The sequence below is a fragment of the Helicoverpa zea genome, chromosome 8 (assembly GCF_022581195.2).
Source record: "Helicoverpa zea isolate HzStark_Cry1AcR chromosome 8, ilHelZeax1.1, whole genome shotgun sequence".
In the NCBI taxonomy this organism is placed as follows: domain Eukaryota; kingdom Metazoa; phylum Arthropoda; class Insecta; order Lepidoptera; family Noctuidae; genus Helicoverpa; species Helicoverpa zea.
Window position 1 is genome coordinate 6,502,123 of NC_061459.1, and position 20,410 is coordinate 6,522,532.

The following is a 20,410-nucleotide window of genomic DNA, read 5'->3' on the forward strand; positions in this document are numbered from 1 at the left end:
ATCTGCAACTACTGCCAAGGATGTTAACTGACAGCCGGGACGTAGGTCCCGTAGGTAGATAGTTTAACGTGACCTCCCGAGATATTATTTTAGTTATCCCCGTTTTCAGCCCACGTGTGTATCTTCGCTATCGTGCCGATCCGTACTGTGTGTATAGGCTAATAAGGTTATGAGCAACCGCATGCATGGCATTTATCGATGTTGAATACATAGTCCAGGTAAAGTAGGCATGTACAAAAAAAAACGAAACACTTATAAAAAAAAGAATTCATTATAATTTATTACGATATCAATAAATTTGATTCATGCAACAAACAAGTATCTATACATTTGTTCTGTAGGCGGAACATTAGTGTTAAGGTGCAGAGGGCATGGTGCCGATGGACTTCATGAGGTGGTAGCAGTGTGGCAGGCGGGAGCGGTGGCCGATCTTCTGCAGGGTGGCTGCGGCCTGCGCCAGCATGCCGGCGCGTTCCCCGGGCGCGGCGAGCACGGCGGGCGGCAGGTGCTTGCACGCCATGTACAGCGCCACGGCGCGCTCGCCCTCGCCGCCGCCGCCCTCCAGCGCGCGCTCTGACGAACATGCACCAAAATAACTTATTAGTTTACTTGCTTAATTATTGTTTTTGACATCTAATTTGACTTAGATATAATCCGCTTTGTTAGTTAGCTACGTTAGTTGAACATATTTTTTATTGACTGTTTCATATTGAGGAAGGCTGTCAATACGCCACAGAATGTAATAATATTAATTGTAGAAGCAAAGCCTACCTTTAAATAAAACTACTTTTTACTACGGATTTTATCGCGGATATATTAATATTATTTAATTCCGACGTTTCGGATTCTTTACAGCATCCATGGTCACGGGTAGTCTGCCCGTGACCGTCACCGTAAAAGTAGTTTTATTTAAATGTCTAATATTCGCGTAAGTGTCAGAAATCAATAAAGCCTACCTTTGCCACAAATGATGGAGGAGCGATTGAGCCTCGGTCGCAGGCTGCCGTCCAGCAGCTGCTGTGTGCGTCTGGGCGCTGCGCCAGCCATCATTCGGCAAACCGCAGATTGCAAGAAAACGCGGGAAGTCACCCACTGCAAATAGATTAATAGAATATTAATAGGCTATAAGTAATCATCGAAGTCGTTTCCCCGTAAAGTCTTGAATACATAGGAAATTGAATTCAATTCGCTTTAATACAAAAAAACACCATCTCTTATATTCCAAAATCTTTTGTCCCAACCCAGAAGACACAGAGAGAGTAGGCTCGGGTTAAGCTAAGCATGTATCACACATAATAATCAACTTCCACATAATTATCTTGGAAGCCTACCCCAACATTGCTGGGAAAAGGCTCGGAGGATGATGACATAATTATCAACTTCATCTGCATTGCCTATCCCAACTATATTGGAGTCATCTGCCAATCCAACCAGATGCAGCCGAACACCAGTGTTTTACATGGAGCGACTACCTATATAATCTCCTCAACCTGGAAACTCCCTAAATAAAAATTCAAATAACAAAGAGATGCTTACCGGCAAATTTTGCGATATTCTCCTCAAAGAGTGCAGGTCTCGTTGGAAAGCGCGCAACTGTACGTGAGGTGCAGGTCCGCAGAACGTTTCCGCGGTGACGGCGCATGCGCGGTCCTCGCTCGCCTCCCACACTCCCGCGCGGACTTCCAGTAGCCAATCGCAGCAGAGAACTTGCATAAGCTGCCGAAAACAATATTATATTTGTTTTAATCCATTTGGATAAAAAAGTAAGACATAAAATAAATCGTATAGTTTGGCACAAAAATAGAGAAAATCATAAAAAATATACATAGATTAGATCGATTTTTTTTAAACTACCACTTCAATTACGTAAGAACTCATTCACACACTGTTAAGCCATGTATTCACTGGGAAACAATGTTTCAGATACACAGTTTCTGAAACATCACGTAGATGTTTACAGCAACAATGTTTCGGAAACTGCCGTCCACACCGTCAGATGTTTACAATATGTCGCCCGAGGAAGTAGTGTTGTTGTGTGGTGCCTACATTTATTTGCATAAGTCCATTTCTAGTAAAAAGAAAAGAGAAATTACTTGCTATGAAGACATTTATTTGACATTTACAAACAAATGAAACACGCGTCCACACTTGTATCCATATGTTGCGCAACTGATTTGTTTCTGTGCTCCCCGCCACGGGTGGGGAGCACAGAAACATTCGATAAACACGTAATGTTTACAGAAACAAAATTATATGTTTCTGAAACAAAATTATTTGTTTCAGAAACACGTAGATTTTGTTTCTGAAACAGTGTTTATAAACAATTGTTTCTCAGTGAATACATGGCTTAAGGTCAACATTTTGTACAATAGACACATTGGTAAAGTTCTCGTCAAATAAACTCGCAGTTCTGAAGTTGGCTATAGGTGACTTTATGATGCTTAAAATAATATGAACAAAACGCTACTTCAAAAGAGCAAAGCTATTCTCGAGGAATGTAATATTTATTTGTGAGCACAAGTATTTAAAATAAAATAATATGACAATAACTATTGCAATTAAAAAATTGAGTCAGCAAGTACAATGCCGCCATTGTTAGGTATGCTATCAAAACAATGTCACATATTTTGAAAATGTATAGACCATAGGACAATAGCATTGTGCCAAGTTTTTTTAATAACAATGTTAGTGTATTTAACAACATTTGATTTAGATTCTATACATAGCATCTAATACATACATAATGCTTCATTCACTTACATGAAACAACGCAAAAAGAAGCACCTTCAAAGGACCTTTTATTTCCTGTATATCATTCACTTGAATACAAAAAAAAACTTCAAAAACTCGTGATCGTACATTATACTAATCTTATTTTATAAGGATAATATTGGACCCACCAATAGGTTGGAAACATGCACAATATGCAGGTTTAATTAAGCTGTGTGCTAACTGATTGATTTGCAACTTTATTTCAAATACATTCATTACAATACAAATATATACAAAACTACAGAATTTTCTTTAAAAAATACAAGTATTCAACTTGCTCCAATTTAACTTCTTTACCGATAATACACGTACAACAAAGCCAAAATAAAATCTATACTACATCTTAAAATCAAAAATATAAAAATTAGAAATAAATAAAGAAAAAAAAATAAACCATGCAAGAAACAGCTCCGATGCGATGGATGCAACTAATGCGAGATTTGCCTTGTAGTAATATTGCACAACTCGTGTAACCAGTGCAATGCAACTACAATGCACTCCCGTAATAGTTATATCTTCAAGCTTCTTCTAGTAGCTAATCACATTAAAAAAACAACTGAAATAAGCAAATAATAAGGTTTAAATTGTAATAAAATAATAATGGAAGATTTTATACGAACCAACATAAGCTGTGTAGGTTTGCGGCAGCAGTAGTAAGCTAAGGAATCCGCTAATCTGGTTCCAGCAATGTCGCACACCTGGAATGTTTTAATAATACATTGTATAAATCTAGTACTAGTAGTAGAAAATTCAGTATTAGTCCAATAATAAATTCATTTAGTTAGGCCCTTTACAATAACAATAAAAAAACTGTTACATATCACAGAGTCAGTATAAAAATTAACCACCACAAATAACAAATACTTTAGTCCTTTCTTAAATATTCACGAATAATTCACACACGAGACAGTTCGCAATGAGCAATAAACACTGTTTATAATAAGTAGCACACACCTTGAGTATGGTCTCGGCGGTCCTGTCGAACGAGTGCTCATCTCGGCACTGAGCGAGGCTCAATAGCCCGCGCCGGCTTTTGTATGCCATATGCAATGCCCTACGAATAATAGTACAATAGCTATATTTTCATCAGCTCATGTTTATGCTATGAAAGACAATAGTTATTAATACAACAACTATAAACTATACACTTTTGTTTTATAAACACCAGTGCGACTAGAATTTCTAAGTTTCGCTTGTATGAGAATCTTCTCATTGTTAATTAGACTGCTGTTGAATAATTATTTATTTTAATTAACATGTTATTGACCCGCATTTTACTGTATTGGTTTATCACTTTGTGTATCGAAACACGTGTTGTAATGTGCTAAACGGTTTTGGTGATTTTCTGAACAAAAAGACACTAAAACTACTTCATTATAGCTGAATAGCAGGTAAGATAGTTAATATCCCAACCATATGAATTTTAATTTAATGTAAAACTTTGTCATAATTACTTTGTATAGCATCTATTAGCAATATTTCCATCTCACAGCTCTACAAGAATTATAATGTTACAAAACAATCTTGATACTTTACATACCCTGGTAAAGGATCTTCGCAGTTGGCGAGCGGTTCGGGCAACATGTTGAGTCGATCGCCGATTTCCACGGCTTTGCCCGTGTCGGCCAGCAACCAGGTAGCGGCCACACCCACTAGGTTTGCCCACCATTCCATTACAGGGTCCCAGCAGCCTGTAGGTTAGTAAATTGTGTTTTGTACTATAAAATGAGGAAGAAACATGGGTTTCTTTCGTATAACAGGGTTTCGGCCATGTCTAAAAACCTATAATCTGAAGAGATTGTTTGGTTGAACGTCCTAATCTCATACGCTATTTCAGTCAGATTTGAAAATCTTTCAGAATTTGATAGCTAATTTATCGTGGAAGGTCACTTTTATATAAATAAAACGTCGTTTAGTAAACAACTTGAAAATAATAATATCAAAATCAGTTTAGTGATTTATCCGCGTAAGTCAAGAACCTAAACAAGTAATTTGTAAGATTTTGGTTCCTAGCTCTAAAACTCCAAAATCCACAAAAAAAACATTACTTTAAAAGCTTCTTGTAGGTACAGGACTCACCAGTATGCTGAGGGGCATCAGTAGACACGTCATCAGTGATCAGTTTGATCAGCTCCAGCACATCGCGGGTATTGCTTCGCTCGTCAGCACACAGCAGCATTTGCAGACTCTTTTGAAGAAGCTCCAGATGGTAAGCCTACGACAGTTAATAGTAAAAATTAGAACTCCCAAGTACTCCCAATAACCTGTTGCAATAAGTACTAAAACTATGCTAAGTGTCACTGGAAATAAAACAAAATAAGTATCTTTTCCTTTATTCCTAATGAGACTTATACTAAACTGACTTAAAGGCTCTATACTTTAAAATGGATCATTGCAAGAATAGTTTAATATCGTCCTTTGTGTATCCATTTGTTAAATTACATTCATGAAGATAGAAAATGCAATTTAATAATGCAGATTCCCTCGATTTTTTATATATAGTATGGTACCTATATAAAAAATTCGAGAGAATCTGCATTATTAAATTGTATTTTTGAAAATACCGTTGCTAGCTATAAATTATCTCCTGAACTTATCTGAAAAGACTGATCTTATTTCTTCTATAGCTGTTTAACCATATCTTAAAGAAGTGGGAACCATATCTATAGATCCTGTTTATTTTATACATGCTTAACCATATCTAAAGAAGTGTATAGGGAGTGTAGACATTTGTTTATTTTTATAATATTTAGAAATCCGATACTTTTCAGTATCAAAGTTTAATATTCAGCTTCATTAGCAAAAATAATAAAACCTTCCGTGTGAACATTCCGCAGCCCCTTTCTAAGGATTATCTAACACCTTTATTATAGTTTATATTGTAGTCAAAAGATAAGCTATTATGTCATAATATTGATATGTGGAAGCTAAACTATGTTCCCCACCTGATTACACCTGAGTCATCAGTGTAACAATCAGATTGTTTTAATTCATTTCGTCCCTACCAGCTGCTAGTGACGTCACATTCATAACAAATAAATTGTTCTATAGTAAAACAGTGCTAGTCTAGTACACGAACGACTTCTGAACAACACGTATTAATTAGGTTCTTCGCCGAATATACATATTGACGGGTTGCAGTCTTGAGTTAGTCATTATGTTTCATATTCCTTGTAGAAGTACATAACTGTCATATCTGCTATGAAGTGAAGTTGTGATGATTATAGTGCACAGATCACCAACCAAAAAATGCAGGTAAAACAAGTGACTGGCTAAAGTTAAGGTGCAAAACACTTTCTTGTGGAAAATAAAACCACAAGACATCCAAAAGTTGGCCTTTCCATAGGGCTACTCCCACAGTGCCGCCGGGTTTATGCCGTGCGGCATGCCACCATATCCAAGCAGTAAACGTGAAAGTAATACGCGGTTGGGCTACCGGATATTTCTTTGCAGCAATGCTGGCTGCCGATTCACCGTTACTGTCGCCCTCATGTAGCTATTGCATTTAGCCAATATTACATAGATTTAATTAAAACTACGACTCACCCTCATAGCATAAGCCAATGGATCAGCAGGGTCAGGCAGCCTGCAGAACAGAGCTGCAGTAGCTGGGTTACGTTCGTAAGTCCAGCGTCGCGTGCGCAGGAACCGCATGCCCCGGGGGCTGCCCACCCAGCGTAGACGCACCGGCCATTCCGAGAGAGAGTCGGCACATGACACGCGGCACAGGCTTAGGTAATAACTGGCGACAGAAATTATTGTTAATGTATTACAGGCCTTCCCAATTTTCTATTTATATGTTGTTTTGCTTTATAGAGAAAGAATTCCGACATAAACTTCATACAAACAATGACAAATTCCTATCCCTAGTAAGAAAAACTTGCTCAATTATTCTCCGTGTGAAAGGAGGTCTGTGTGAGTGGGACGATAAAAAGGCTGAAATTTAATTTAGTAAGAAAAACAACAGACAGATTATTGTAAACGGTCGTTAGAGATTATATCTCTACCCTGATAGGTAACTATTATTGGTTGCTAATGTTATTTATTTAAAGTAAGTATATAGTTATGAATTCATGCTATTTTTATAAATAAAGAGAAAAACGGGAGAAATGTGGAATGTAAGTCATAGTGTATTCCAATTCTCTGATGTCTAATTCCAACAGTGGTATCATGTCGTAGGCAGTAAGTACCAATAATGCTGCAGTTTCAACACAGGAAGTGGTGAAGGGTAGGCAATTTGGAGCTCCCAAATTGCCTTTTGTCTCACGTTTAAAAAGTGCGGTTTTACTGCCAAATTATATAAGCTTGAGTACATATATTTGCACTTTCCAAAATAAATTAGTATTTTTTTGTTCAGTGATTTTATTTTCCCTTTCTTAGCCCCCCATCCAAACACTTACCCACACAACCAATTGCCGAACTTGGGCATATAATCCTTGAAGACCAGTGCTGCGGTAACATAGGTATCAGCCAACAGATGTCTGTTGCCGGTCACTTCAGCTAAGTTGACTGCTTGTAACGCTAGAAGCACTCGCTCGCTGCGGCCGCTGTGGCTTGACAGTATCTCTAGCTGTGCGAGACGGTGGGATACGGTTGATACTTCAGCCGCCCAGTGTTGCGTAGCTCGGCGTGATGGGCTTCGGAATGGAATGTTTGATTTATATATCATATATAGTCGAGTAGCTGTGCTTGTCTGAACTGCTGCTTGAGTATCCCCAACAGCAAAAATGTGCGAAATGACTTCATTGCGTATGCGAACGGCGTCTAACTACAGGAGGCAGAGTTATTTAACGGGGACTTTACGACTCCTTTAGCGTGAATTAAACCGGTAACAGGAAGTAAGTTGAATCCCAGGGGGATTCTTATTAACTTTGTATCACTTGTTTAAACATGAAACGATCTAGGTAACAGTAACAAAAATATAAATATTCAATTAAATAATAAAACTAAGTTGTTTTATTTACTGCTTTTTATTTGCTCAAAATGCTTAGTATAAAAAATAAATGAACCTACTTTTTTATTGCTTTTCATTGATCTGTTTCATTTCAATGCACGTATTTTTACTGGGTATTCTAGAATTTCAATGTAAAAAAGAAACTAATGATGTTTAAAAAAGTTTGCATCCCAACCTGTCACTCCACAAATCACCAGCTCTCCTCGCAAGGAAGGCACCAAAGGGCAGTCGTTGTAGCATCTGACGTAATACAGCGGCGATGAGAGCAGAGTACTTCGCGTGTCCCTGCCCACCCGCCTGCACACTCTTGCCTGACACCGCCAGACTCCGGTGCAATTCCAACCGAGCGTTTTCTAAGTCACCCTGCCAAGTATAATGAAGTATGATAAGAATTTATCATGTCATTTTGGAGTAAATGTGGTGTTTTAAAGTAAGTATGTAATAGGGGTGTCTGCTACTGTCTCGATTGTCTAGCCTTTTCCCAACCACGTTGAGGTGGGCTTCCAGTCTCACCGGTTATACCGGAATACAGGTATTACTATTAACTCACAATCCTACCACAGACTAAATCAAAAACCCGCACCATATTTTCGAAAACAGCAGGTTAAGTTTCCAACGCAAAGATAGGAGGGTTTTAATCATATTCTTATTGCAAAGATTAGGTTCTAATTGTATTCTTGTTGGTATGAATATTAACTTTTAAATAAATAGAAAGTGAAATGCCTTCAGGACAGCAGTTGTAAAGTTACAGATTAGATGAGTTGGTTTGAAACAATATTTGCAAAGAGGAAGCATGCTTTTATTGCTTTATGGTAGATAGAACATATCATATCAAACAATCTTCAATAAAGAATCAAATATATATTCTCACCTTTTTTATAAAATTGTCCGCTTGTCGTTTATGTTTGTAAAAAAGTCCAGCTTCTTTCGATTGTGATTTTGGTACAGAGTCGCCATACACTAATAACTTGATCAGACATCCTCCCAATACAAGGAAATTTATCATGTATATGAAGAAAGTACTGAATAACCAAGCTCCCCATGACATTCCCGTCGAACCTAAAATTTACAAACAATTGTTAATAATAAGAAAGGCATAGAATAATAATACTATTATAGACATATAGATATTATTACCCATTAAAAGGTACTTCTACTTCTAGGACTGGGGTGTCGCTTTTGACCTATTTAATTGTTAGATAAAATGGTACTTACTAAAATCATCATCAGCCAATATTTTCCTTTGATCAACCCTTGCAGAGAAATCAGTGACAGAAGACTCCATCATGAAGTTACCAAAGAATGAACTGAATGGGTTGAAAGCTATTAAACCAACCATAAAGGCACACAACGCCAGCCGGGAATGGTCGCCCATACCCATAACAATCTTCGAGTTTGAGTACTTATCTTCAACCTGGAAATAATTTAACAATAGATCAGACATATCACCAGAATTTCACATTCTGGAATAACTTAAAATTTTATAGGATTTTTGTTTCTTACAAACAGATTCAAAATTGTTACCACTAACCAATTTGAAAAGTTATCTCACTGTTATACTATTCTCGATTAAACATAGGCTATATTATATCCCATTATGGCATTATGTCAGTATTACCCATGGGATATGAGTAAACCACTGGAAAAAGGCTACATATAGTAGCAAATAACCAATCAGAGTTTCTGGTACACATTTTCGAGTACATGATTATTTTTTGAACCAACATCCTATTAAGGAAGATGTTCTCAATTGGAATGTATATTTTTAAGTTACCTTATACTCAGGCGAAGAAGGTGAATCACTGTCAAACCCGTGTGGTGAACTGGACGGTGATGAGATGTCGCTGTGCGGAGGAGTGTAAGTAACATCAAACTGTGGCTCCTTCACTCCAGACTTCTGGAACGCCAGCTTTAGAGCCATGTTCTCTTGTTTTAAACGAGTATTCTGATTCTGCAGGTACTTTATGTATTCTATTGTTTTCCTTAATATAGCTGATTTGTTCAACTGGAAGTAGGGAGAAATTAAAATCATATCCAATTAGAATCCATTGGACTTCTTTTGATCTCACCTATAAACTTATTGTTATCCTATAGAAATATTGGAAAAAGCTTGATAATAAGTTGACATACTTATAAGAAAAGTAATTCACATATCACATGATAATACCATTACACATGGTAAATAAGAATTGCATCATGTCATAAACAAAGATGATGCAATACCATTAAGTAACAAAAAAGGTGATACAAACTTTCGCTTCTTCTCCGACCAGCATATTCTTGAGTTCCACTATTCTATCATTAATACTAGTTCTATAACGTCTTTCAATAGCATTGTGCGCACTCCGTTTCACTTCCTTAACTTTAGGTACACCCATGTTGGGTGCCTGACTTAAAGTTATCTTTTCACCATCGAGAACTACTGGTATGCCTGTTAAGAGAGTTGGTCCATTGTTGCTGGTGAAGAATGTATGTATGGGCCGGTTCTCTGTACCTGTCTTAGTGTTTGTGATGATACCTTGCGGTGTTCCTGGAAAATATAGGTTTAGACATTAACATAAGCTGCATAGAAAGGAGGTTCTATAAACAGCACATGAACAAGATTCAAGTTATTTATTTTCTAGGAATTCCTGTATGAATCATATTTTAAGTATTTACCTTGTACAGGAGGACTGGTGTACATAAAAGTCTGAGTCTCAGGATTTATGATATTTGACTGCAACACAACTGGAGAAAAGTTTGCATCAGATGTTTTTAAAAGTAATGGTGTTACTCCTTTGGCATTGTTTTGTATCAGCAGAGGCTGGCTTGTAGGCTTTCCTTTTGCTTGCTGGTTTACATTCATTTGTGTATTTAAATCCATCTGTTGCACATTTGGTGCCAAATTTACATAGACTGGACTCTGGACAACCTGTTGCACAATCATGGGGGCCTGTGCGGGCATTCTCTTGCGGCCATGCTGCGTGACATCTGGCAGCGGCGCGCCATCGTTTAGCGGCAAATTATAACTCTCTTCTCTGGCGTACACTCCTTGGACAGGGCTACCTTTAGCCTGAGGAGGGCTTACAGGCTGTGTCTTTGCTCTGTGCGTATACTGTGACACCATTGGGTTCCCCGTAGGGTTGTAGCATGGCGACACTTGAGGCTGTGTTGCTACCTCGGATTTTACTTTAGTATCAACACTGAGTAGAGGCAAATCATCTACGCGAGCTAGTTCATCTTCAAGTGTTTTCATAAAATCTCCATCACAACCACTCAGAAAGTCTGAAATTGTTAAATAATTACTTCTATTACTTATAACTTTACGACGTAAGAGTTAGCTTTCTAACCAACAACAAACAAATCACTTACCTTCGATTTCTGCGATATCATGACCGTTGAATACATCCGAATTTATGAATAGATCATCCTGCTCCATTTTGAAATCCATCTTTGATTGATTATATTAGAAAATATTTATTTCCACATTGAAAATACACTTGTTTACGTTTTTTGGCATTTGATATCTAATATATAGTCATTTGACATTTGTCTGATGATTCTGTTCAACCAATCAAAATAGAGAAAATAGGTGGTGCGATATGACGTCATACATTTTCGTTCGGAAATATCATTGGAAAAATTATATCTTAAAATAAAACAATCAGTTCTTATCTTTTTTTTTATTAAAATCGATTGAATAACAAAACTCTGCTCAAGATACTATGCAACGCGAGAAACTGCCCTACAAGCCCACCTACCTTACCACTATGCACTGTCATTTGCCGGTAATTTACAAAAGATGGCGCTTTCTTCATGCTTTCTTCACAATTGTATCCATCGATATATATGTACTACGTACTAGATAGAACGTTCCGAACAAAAAGCTTACCACACTGAACTGCACTGCAGACTATGCAGTGCCCAAAATGGCAAATCAGAGCGATTTTGACACCTGCGTCAGATGGATGTCTATGAAACTATATACAATTATAAAATAGAAAATACATATCAAGGTATAAACTTACACATATAAACTATTCGAGAGTCAAGTTAGTAAAATTACACGCTGTTCATGCTATTACAACGCTTGTATATCATACTTTTCATTTACAATTCAATTTTACAAATATGCATTAATTTGTTCCCGCCCGCCATCTTGAATTATGGATTAAGAAAATCGTGCAGAAACAGATGTGCCATAAAACTAGCAGTAGGTAAAATATCAATGAAAACAGACTTCACTTTGTCATGGTATGTTCTTACTTTCAAGAAAAAATAATTAATTTCCCGAAAATTTGTGATAGCCCTCTTAAGAAAAAAAACATCGTAATTAATATTAAAAACCCTAAAAATAAGTTCCTGGTTTTAATATATTACATGATTTTGCATTCAATTAGATATAAATAAACTTTTTGATATATTACATGATTTTGAATTCACTTAGATATAAACTTTTTGAGTAATGAAAAATGTAGGCAAAATACGAGCGACACTTCTGCAATTAACATCAATGAGGATGACTACATGCCACAATACGTCAACGAAATGTCAACAGACGACATAGCGGGTAAATTATTTGTATGGATGTTCTTGTCTATCGCTAGAATATATGTCAATGATTGTATCATTGTACCAAACAGAGGCTTAAATATTTTTTTATTAAATTACTTTTACTAGATTGTACTTGTGGTTAAATGAATATCAAAGATGAAATTAGAATTGATGATTTGCTGGGTTTCGCTACAGCAACAATGTTAGTTGGAGTATTTAATTATTATAATTGTATTTGAATGCGCAAAAAGCCCATGCTTTGAATCTATATAGAACTATATTTTTTACAACAAAGTAAATTATTTCTTCACTGAAATCAATACGATTCAAACAAATAAAGAAAATGTTATAAGCACGCATAACGGTATGCGCCATCTGCTGTTACAATTCAGCACCTGTACAAAGCGTTGATGTAGCGCGTAGCACTTTCGTAGTCGCAGCGTAGTCATCGACTACAAACCTCACCATAGCAGTCACTGGATGGCGATGTTGATGGTGTGCAACAAAAAGTATAATGTTTTGTTCATTCAATAAGATATATAATATTTTTAAAACAACTTATTCAAACTATTATTCAGACAGAAAAAAGTTTTTTTTTTTTCTTAGATATTGCTTGTTTTTTTTTGTCTTTTTATTTAGGATACGCTATGCCACTGTGTCCTATGTAGTTAGCAAATAAATTATTCAGAGTATCATTAGCACGGCTAATTAGCTGTTGTTGCAGTGCTGTACAGATTTTCTGTAATTTTTTAATCACGTAGCCTACTTACTCTACTGCCAAAACCTTAGGTTTCCACAAGGTATTGCTACGCTTTATATTAGTCATGGTGTATTCTTTTATTTAAAAACGTAATTTTAATTATTTGATTTCAAGAGTTCCTGTTGTATTTACTGGTGCTTTCAGTTAGAGTTAGCTTTCAGCACTGTTTTCGAGGATTCATTTGAGGTTTTGTGAAAGGAAAAATGAAATCATGATTGATATTAAACGTTTAATTTATATTTATAACATTATATTATCTGTAAATATAGAGTTCTTACTATAATAATATGTAGTTACGAGATAAACAAACTCGATCTAATATAACTTAAATGTATACATACAGTACAACTACATATTAAAGTACATACGATATTTTCAAATTCCAACTTACTTGATGAACTATAGTGCGATAACATCATACTTAATAACATTTATTTATAGGCACAAAAGTGGATATATAATAATTACATTATAACATTTGATTTAACAAAAATGTGAGGTATTTAATTGTTACGGCGGGCACCTGTAGGCACCAGGTCTTCAGAGTGCTTCGCCGATGATCAACCACAAAACACAAGAGTGCATATAAGGTACCTACTACTGGAATGTCCTAACATAGATAATGTTTTAATTACAACAAACAAAGGCACAAAATAGTGAAACCTACTAAAGTGTAGCTTTTTACACACACCATCCGTGATTAAATTAATTAATTACACATTGCATTCGCAAAATTAATGTAGACACATTCGTAGATATCTATGGCATTTTCAAACTAGACTAAAGTAACAAATCAGTCTTCCAAGCAATTACCAAATAATAAGTAATGTATTTATTAACTTAAGAGTAATATAAAATTATATGTTTTCTTAGGACTTTATTATATATAAGTATTTAAGAAACCAAGTTAGTAGATGTGATAATAACATGAGCAGAAATTACTGAGAAGTGAAAATGTGCAATTTTTACATTTAGAGTTTTCTTATTAGAAAAAGAGTTTACACTTCGAGCGAAACACACGTTGTTACACTCATACCTAGATCAAATATGAAAAAATAAACTAGACATTTTACGTATAACAGCGCATCACGACGATTTTTACTAGTTTACCACAAACCTAATAATAACATTGAGCATTCTTAACTAGGTGTTGATGAAATCTCTTAACTCTAATATGAACCACCGTGCTTGTGCAAAACACTTTATATTGAGGATATGGTGAGTACACCTACATAATTAACAACGAACATTTATGGCAATCGACGAACAAATCAATAAATTAATCTAACCCGTAACGTAAGGAAACAACATAGAATAGATCGGTACGAAGATACGTCGCTATCCGCGGTGACATGAGCGTCGCACACAAGGTTCTGTTCAACATGCATCGTTACGAATAAATTAAGGATATGATAACTGTTTCACATGGATAGTATGGCATGGTGCGACGCGGTGGACTAGAGTAGCTGTAGCGAGCGTGAGGTAGTAGCGGCATTTCAGTCTATAAACATCACAGTCGCGGACAACAAATTGCACAATAACTTGTCTGGGCGAACCCGCCCGAGGTGCGGCGGCGTGGCCGGCGCTGCCTCCTTGCCCTTCGGCCCTACAGAGTTACCAGTCCAACTAAGACAACATTATATGCTAGTTAAAGCTAACTTATTCTGCTATTCATTAACAAAGACGTAAATGTTATAAAACAAAAAAACTAAAGAAGAGAAAAAACAAAAATAAAAATCACAATAAGGCGTTGTTCAGCATAAAACGGAAATTTTATTTCGTTTTCAGGCTTGAACGAACGCTTTGAAATAAATAGAGAAGAAGAGAGGTAGAAGAAAAGTGGCCGCGGGGCCCATTGCAATCGCCCGGCCGGAGCGCCCGGTCATCGGCGGCGTGCGCACGCGGCACTGCCTACCAGTTAGCCTACCAATAAGTGTCTTACTCCTAACTTTGTACGCCTAAGTCAGTCTTTTCGAATGTACATTCCACGATGTCGTATCGTTCAATCTCTTTCGCTACCACAATCTAAAGCGAAATTACGCGGCGGAACTATAACGCCAGGTGGTTGATCTATGTCACGTCGACGAGGTACTGACAGGTCTTCGACGTGATCATCATCTTGCACGGGTGACCGCGGCGAATGTGGCGGCGATCGAGGTGGCGTACGGGGAGCCAAAGCTGCGTGTGCGGCCGCGGCTAATGCCATCGCGTGTAGAGCCTCTCGTCCACCGTCTCTAGTCGCTCCCTCTAATGCTTGCTGTAGGAATGACGGATCAATAAGGGGTGTAGATGGATTTCCATCTTCACCTGTGCCTCCAGTTCCACTCAAACCATACGGGAATGCAGCTCCGTTTGACTCTCTTTTGACCCCTCGGCTCATTGGTCGGCTGGTCGTTATGCCGAGTTTCTTTACTTTATCATACAATGTACGTGAAGGAACGCCGTATTTACGCGATGCTTGTAGTGCGCTCATTCCATTACGCACACATTCGATAGCTGATAATATGTCGGATCTTGTGTATTGTTTGTATCGCTTCCATTCAGGTTTCTGTTGTGGTGGGACATATGGTGCTAATCCGGCTCTCACGTCTTGTTGGAAATTCGTAGGCGGGGGTGATGGATGGAAAGTGCGTTGGCTTTCATCTTCGAAAGATCTTTCTGTGTATGGAGAATGAGCATCTTCTGACCGGTCTGATCTATTGTAATGGGGTGAAGAAGCTCTTGATGAGAGTCTACGTGGGCGGTAGTCGAAAGGACGATGCGGGCTAGCAGCGCGCTCCGATTCATGCGCAGACCCATTAGAATGCAGACGAGGTGGAGCGTGTTGGCTGACGGGGTGGCAAACGAGTGACATTGGTTGCGAAGAGTCCACAGGTGAGGTTTGGGCCAGGACGTTCCTTAAAATGGGAGTGTCTCTAGTAGCCAACATGCTGGATAGTTTCTTACGTTTCAGTGGGTTCATGTCAGCAGAGTCGTAGGCGGCGGAGAGTACGGGTGCGGCGGGTGGTGGTGGCCAGCGCGAGGGAGGCGCAGGTGCAGGCGGTGACACGCTGGAGGGCGCGGCGGGCACCACGCGCGGCGGGGACGCTGCCGGCGTGCGCTCCGTGCTGCCTGGCCGGCGCCGCAGCTCCGTCATGTCGAACAAACCTTTAACCTCTAACTGCTCGGCCACCTTCATGATATGCGGGATGTGAGCCTGTGTCACGTTCACCTCTCCCGTGTACATGTACTCAAGAAGGGCTCGCATCTCAAAATCCTTAACTCCAGGGAAAAGGATGCTGCAGTGGTCCATTGGGACATCAGCTAATATCGACTGAAAGTACGGGGAGTTAGCAGCAAGGACAACCCGGTGCGCCTTGAACGTCACCTGGTCGTCGACCACTAATGTGCAGTCCACGTAGGTCTCTCCCTTTATCAAGGCCTCTAAAATCTCCACTAAGTTGGTTTTGTGGTGATTCCATTTCAAACAAAATGTTTGCGGGCCTTCGACGCTCCCCATCTTTCTCAGCTGTGATTCTGTAAGAGAAAGAAACAAGCTATAGCATTTTGCATATAATGAGATACTTTGTCATATGGGCGTAAATACGTACATAACTATAAAATCTCAAAAACCATCATCTAATGGTGGCCACGTTTAGTAGGTATTACGCGAAGGCAAATATTAATTTAAATGGACAAACTAAATGCAAAAAAAAAACTAATAAAAAATGTGGAAAAATAATTAAAGTGAAATGAAACATCAATGTTAATTATAATAAAAAAAAAAAAAAACAGAAATTCTTTCTTCAGCACAGTTTCAGAAATCTTTCATACAATCACAGCTAATCACAAAATCGCGCATTAGTCACAAAATATAAAAAAAAATATGAAAACTTGAATAAACAAAATAATGAAATAACAATAACAATAAAATAATATCTGATATATAGGTACCTGGCAAAATTTCGTTATTAGTAGAGGCGGGATACATCGTAGAAAAATATTCCAAGTCACGCACTAGTCGGTCAAAAGCGATACGAATCCTTGCGACTTAGTTCGTGCAACCTGTACGCGATGCGCATCGCTCTGCGACGCACTGACTGACGACGTATGCCGCGGCCCAGCGCGACTGCCCGACTGCACCGCCCTTCCCCATTTACATATTACGCTCTATAGCCCTTCCATACTGCCAAATTGACTTTTTACCTTTTATTCGGCAGGTATTATTAAAGTTAGGGGACCGATGAAAGCAGTCACGCTGGAATCCCTCCTGTTGTGTTTTCTATAAATTTTGCACCACACCGGCTCACGTATTTTCGTCTTTATTTTCCAGAAGCTTATGCATAAAATGGTATAGCCAAACTACGGCACTTATTTAATTCACACAAACCTTGAATATAAAACAGGTCCTGCGTTATCAGCCGGCTACGAAAGCGTAGCACCTCTACGAAAGTAAAATTATAAACAATAAATGAAACTTACCTCAAGGAAAGTTAATCCAGCGTCTGCACGTAAATGTGGTTGTTGTTGAGAATTTTGATATCAGGAAAACTCATAAGAAAATGTTCGCACACTTGCACTTAACAAAGTTCGTAGCACGGTCGGGGTTGTTTCGCGCGAATGGAGAAGTGTCGGCTACGCCCTGCGTGTGGGGGCGGCGTGCTCTTGCGAGCGTCTGGCAGTGACTGTGTTGGTGGAAGGCGGCCGGTCGCGGCAAGCTTGTGTGCGCCTCCTCCCCGCGCCTCTTGTGTGCGCTTTTTACGCACGCAGCGCAGCGAGCCGGAGTGCAGTGCAATTGCGTGCGGGCGGTGGGCGCGGGGCGCGGGCCGGCGCGCCCGACGAATTGCAGCGCGCTGAGGAGGGCTCTCGCGCCTGTGTGCGTGAGTGCGCACGCGCATCTATACAGCAATTGTCGTAGTATGCATCGCGAGCGCTGCCGCTCGGCGTCAACACGATAAAATAAAGCCGAAATCAGCTTATAAAAAATTAATGCCGCGCCTCGCCGTGCCTTTGTATGTTAAAGTTTGAACTTCGCGGCTTGCCTTCGGAATCAGGAAAAGAACTTCATCAGTTTTCTAACAAACGGTTTTTATTAAGACCCTCGATTGAAAGGACACGTTTAAATGTTGTTAAAAACATGTACCTGACACAGCACCGATACAACAATTAAAATTCAATGTAGGTATTAGATAAAGTAAAACATAATGTAAAAAGACACTTCTTACATAAACCTTATAATTGTATATATCAGTATGTATACAAATATTCAAATCAAGAACTTTCCTTATTCGTAAATTCCGCCACAAAGTTCTAACAAGCAATGAATTCCGACGCGCAATGTTCAACATTTCGATACAAACATGACCGTCCTAAAATTCCCAAAAGTGAGTGAACAACGCCACCAATCGGGGTCATTGACACATTGCTCGCGTAGGGAACGCCAAAATAGCGCGAAATGCACTCAAAAATAGACCAAGCTGTGTGTGCAATATTTTTTGTTAAGCGATGCATGCGTGCCTGTCTTCCGCCAAACTTTGGGGGAGCATGTTTGTTTACGTCATTCTTACTTTTATAAGATACATCTGAACATTTTTTAGAAAGAAAATTCCTTGTAGGTAATAACTGTGGTTTGAATTTCATGACCCATGTGATTAATTAGTATTCATAATTGATTAGGTTTATATCAAATGGCATGCCTTAATTTAGGAGTGTGTGATGGTACCAGAGAGTCTAAGTATTTCCCAAAAAATATACAGGAAAAATTTATACTTAACTCTAATAACAGTTCAGGTACATAGGTATTGTGTTGATCGAAAACTAAAACGATATGTGTATAAACACATAACACAATAAAAGTACACGTTATTTACTCTCCTAAAACTGCTGCGAATTCAGTTAGACAATACAATGGACCATAAAGTAAGTAATAATAAACGATATTGTACTTGAATAAATGCTGAATTCACCACAAATTAACAGAATAAAACGTCAATCTTCATGATCGGGGTTAAACATCCCACAATCAAGATGATACGGGACGCGAGAACTTCCCGCGAACACAATAGAATGAACACATATTTCGGATCATTAATGGTATTAACTGTCATATTATACCTATATAGAAGCGAAGCACATTGCGATTTTGTGATGTGTCTCAAACAGGATCGTAAAAAAATGCTAGCCGGGTTTTAATTAAAATATATTTTGACGTGAAGTTAGAGAGTTAAAAGCAAAAATATTAGAGAGGTGTAGGGGTTTTTTGTACCAAGTTATACTGTAGGAAATCGAAGAGTGAGGCAATTTCATCAGAAACACAAAAAATAATAATTTAACCAGTCTTAATTCATTACATTCATTCCTTTGACTTTCTCACGAAATATGTACATGCAAAACCCCGAATTCCTAGTCTAAACAATGGCAGCGAATGTCAGAGCAATTCTCTCCTATCAATGGCGAAGTGTGGAGTGCACTCAAACCTTTCAAGAACCATTTGCATATCGATACTGGCCTCCACTTCGAGCACCAATTGTTAATGATTCGATTACTAACGTAAATGTGGGAAAATTTGGAGTTAAGAGAAATAGTTTGAAATGATTGTTAGACGGACTGCAGCTAAATAATTATTGAAACTATTGAAAGTCTGCGGTAATTTTTATGATTTGATCTTCTTATTTATTTAAGAAAGCCTTTTGGAAGAAAAATTATAATGAATTCCGTGGCCTTTTTGAAATCAAATTACGTATCTACCAAAGTAAACCAATATTAAAACAGCAGATTGAATAAACAGATGGCTGAATGGACCGACTGACAAACATATCGACAGCAAAAAAGAAACCCAAAACTCCGGAAATAAAAGCAAAAATTATTATCATCCGTGTACAGAATTAGCAACTATTTATATCAATTTTGCGGACAATGGCTTGCACCAATTAAATGAAAATGTATAAAAAATACGCATTTCGTAACGTCAGCGGTCAACCACACGACCGTTAAAATTTCACGATAATTTGGCTATTGCTCCGGAAACACGAATGCAAATGTGCCATTGTCAATACTTAACAGTTATGACCTTTGATCGAACTGCGCCGTCTGTAATTAGCTTAGTGATTCGCGGAAGATGTCACATTACGTATCGAGGAGGCCAATAAACTTTGTGAACCGTTCACATTTGCACAAATTTACACAAGTAAACCAATGAACTTAGGTACATAAATTTTAGCGACAATTGATGAACAATGCGCTTAGTGGGGGATAAGAGTGTATTATGCTAATACCAGCATAAACAGGAACGCATCGCGACCTATCCCACGAACGCACGCGCAACAAAAACTGCGAGACGGGGGATAGAAAAAGCTAATAAAAAAGCAATAATGCGATCCCGCATGGTGGCTTGTTGAGACCCGAAATTGACG

General features: G+C 38.2%; 2 protein-coding genes across 3 annotated transcripts; both read right to left on the reverse strand.

Moving 5' to 3' along the window:
* Positions 1 to 252: 252 nt before the first annotated feature.
* LOC124632387 (sterol regulatory element-binding protein 1) lies at positions 253 to 11,254 on the reverse strand. Its single transcript, XM_047167207.1, has 16 exons — positions 11,078 to 11,254; positions 10,385 to 10,990; positions 9,979 to 10,256; positions 9,501 to 9,731; positions 8,942 to 9,140; positions 8,598 to 8,785; positions 7,902 to 8,089; positions 7,173 to 7,409; positions 6,319 to 6,514; positions 4,852 to 4,987; positions 4,313 to 4,463; positions 3,727 to 3,826; positions 3,393 to 3,470; positions 1,537 to 1,716; positions 957 to 1,092; positions 253 to 573 (listed from the first exon to the last, which is right to left on the reverse strand). The coding sequence occupies exons 1-16, from the start codon at positions 11,154 to 11,156 to the stop codon at positions 356 to 358; spliced, it is 3,201 nt and encodes a 1,066-aa protein (XP_047023163.1). The 5' UTR covers positions 11,157 to 11,254; the 3' UTR covers positions 253 to 355.
* A 1,980-nt stretch (positions 11,255 to 13,234) lies between these two features.
* Positions 13,235 to 17,605, reverse strand: LOC124632844 (broad-complex core protein isoforms 1/2/3/4/5). Of its 2 annotated transcripts, none has more exons than XM_047167830.1 (2): positions 17,481 to 17,605; positions 13,235 to 16,535 (listed from the first exon to the last, which is right to left on the reverse strand). In XM_047167830.1, exon 2 carries the CDS (start codon positions 16,516 to 16,518, stop codon positions 15,022 to 15,024), a length of 1,497 nt encoding a protein of 498 aa, XP_047023786.1. In that variant the 5' UTR covers positions 16,519 to 16,535; positions 17,481 to 17,605; the 3' UTR covers positions 13,235 to 15,021. The 2 variants fall into 2 exon arrangements, with proteins under 2 accessions (XP_047023786.1, XP_047023785.1); XM_047167829.1 differs by lacking the exon at positions 17,481 to 17,605 and adding an exon at positions 16,953 to 17,065.
* Positions 17,606 to 20,410: the final 2,805 nt, after the last annotated feature.

Bases quoted from the DNA above. Each gene is read 5' to 3' on its own strand.
- LOC124632387 (XM_047167207.1), bottom strand. From the start codon at position 11,156: ATGGATTTCAAAATGGAGCAGGATGATCTATTCATAAATTCGGATGTA. The intron at 10,257-10,384 runs GTAAATACTTAA...TATATTTTCCAG, and splicing joins CACCAGTCCTCCTGTACAAG to GAACACCGCAAGGTATCATC. The intron at 3,827-4,312 runs GTATGTAAAGTA...TATTATTCGTAG, and splicing joins TGCGAAGATCCTTTACCAGG to GGCATTGCATATGGCATACA.
- LOC124632844 (XM_047167829.1), bottom strand. From the start codon at position 16,989: ATGTATCCCGCCTCTACTAATAACGAAATTTTGCCAG. The intron at 16,536-16,952 runs GTACCTATATAT...TTTCTCTTACAG, and splicing joins TAATAACGAAATTTTGCCAG to AATCACAGCTGAGAAAGATG.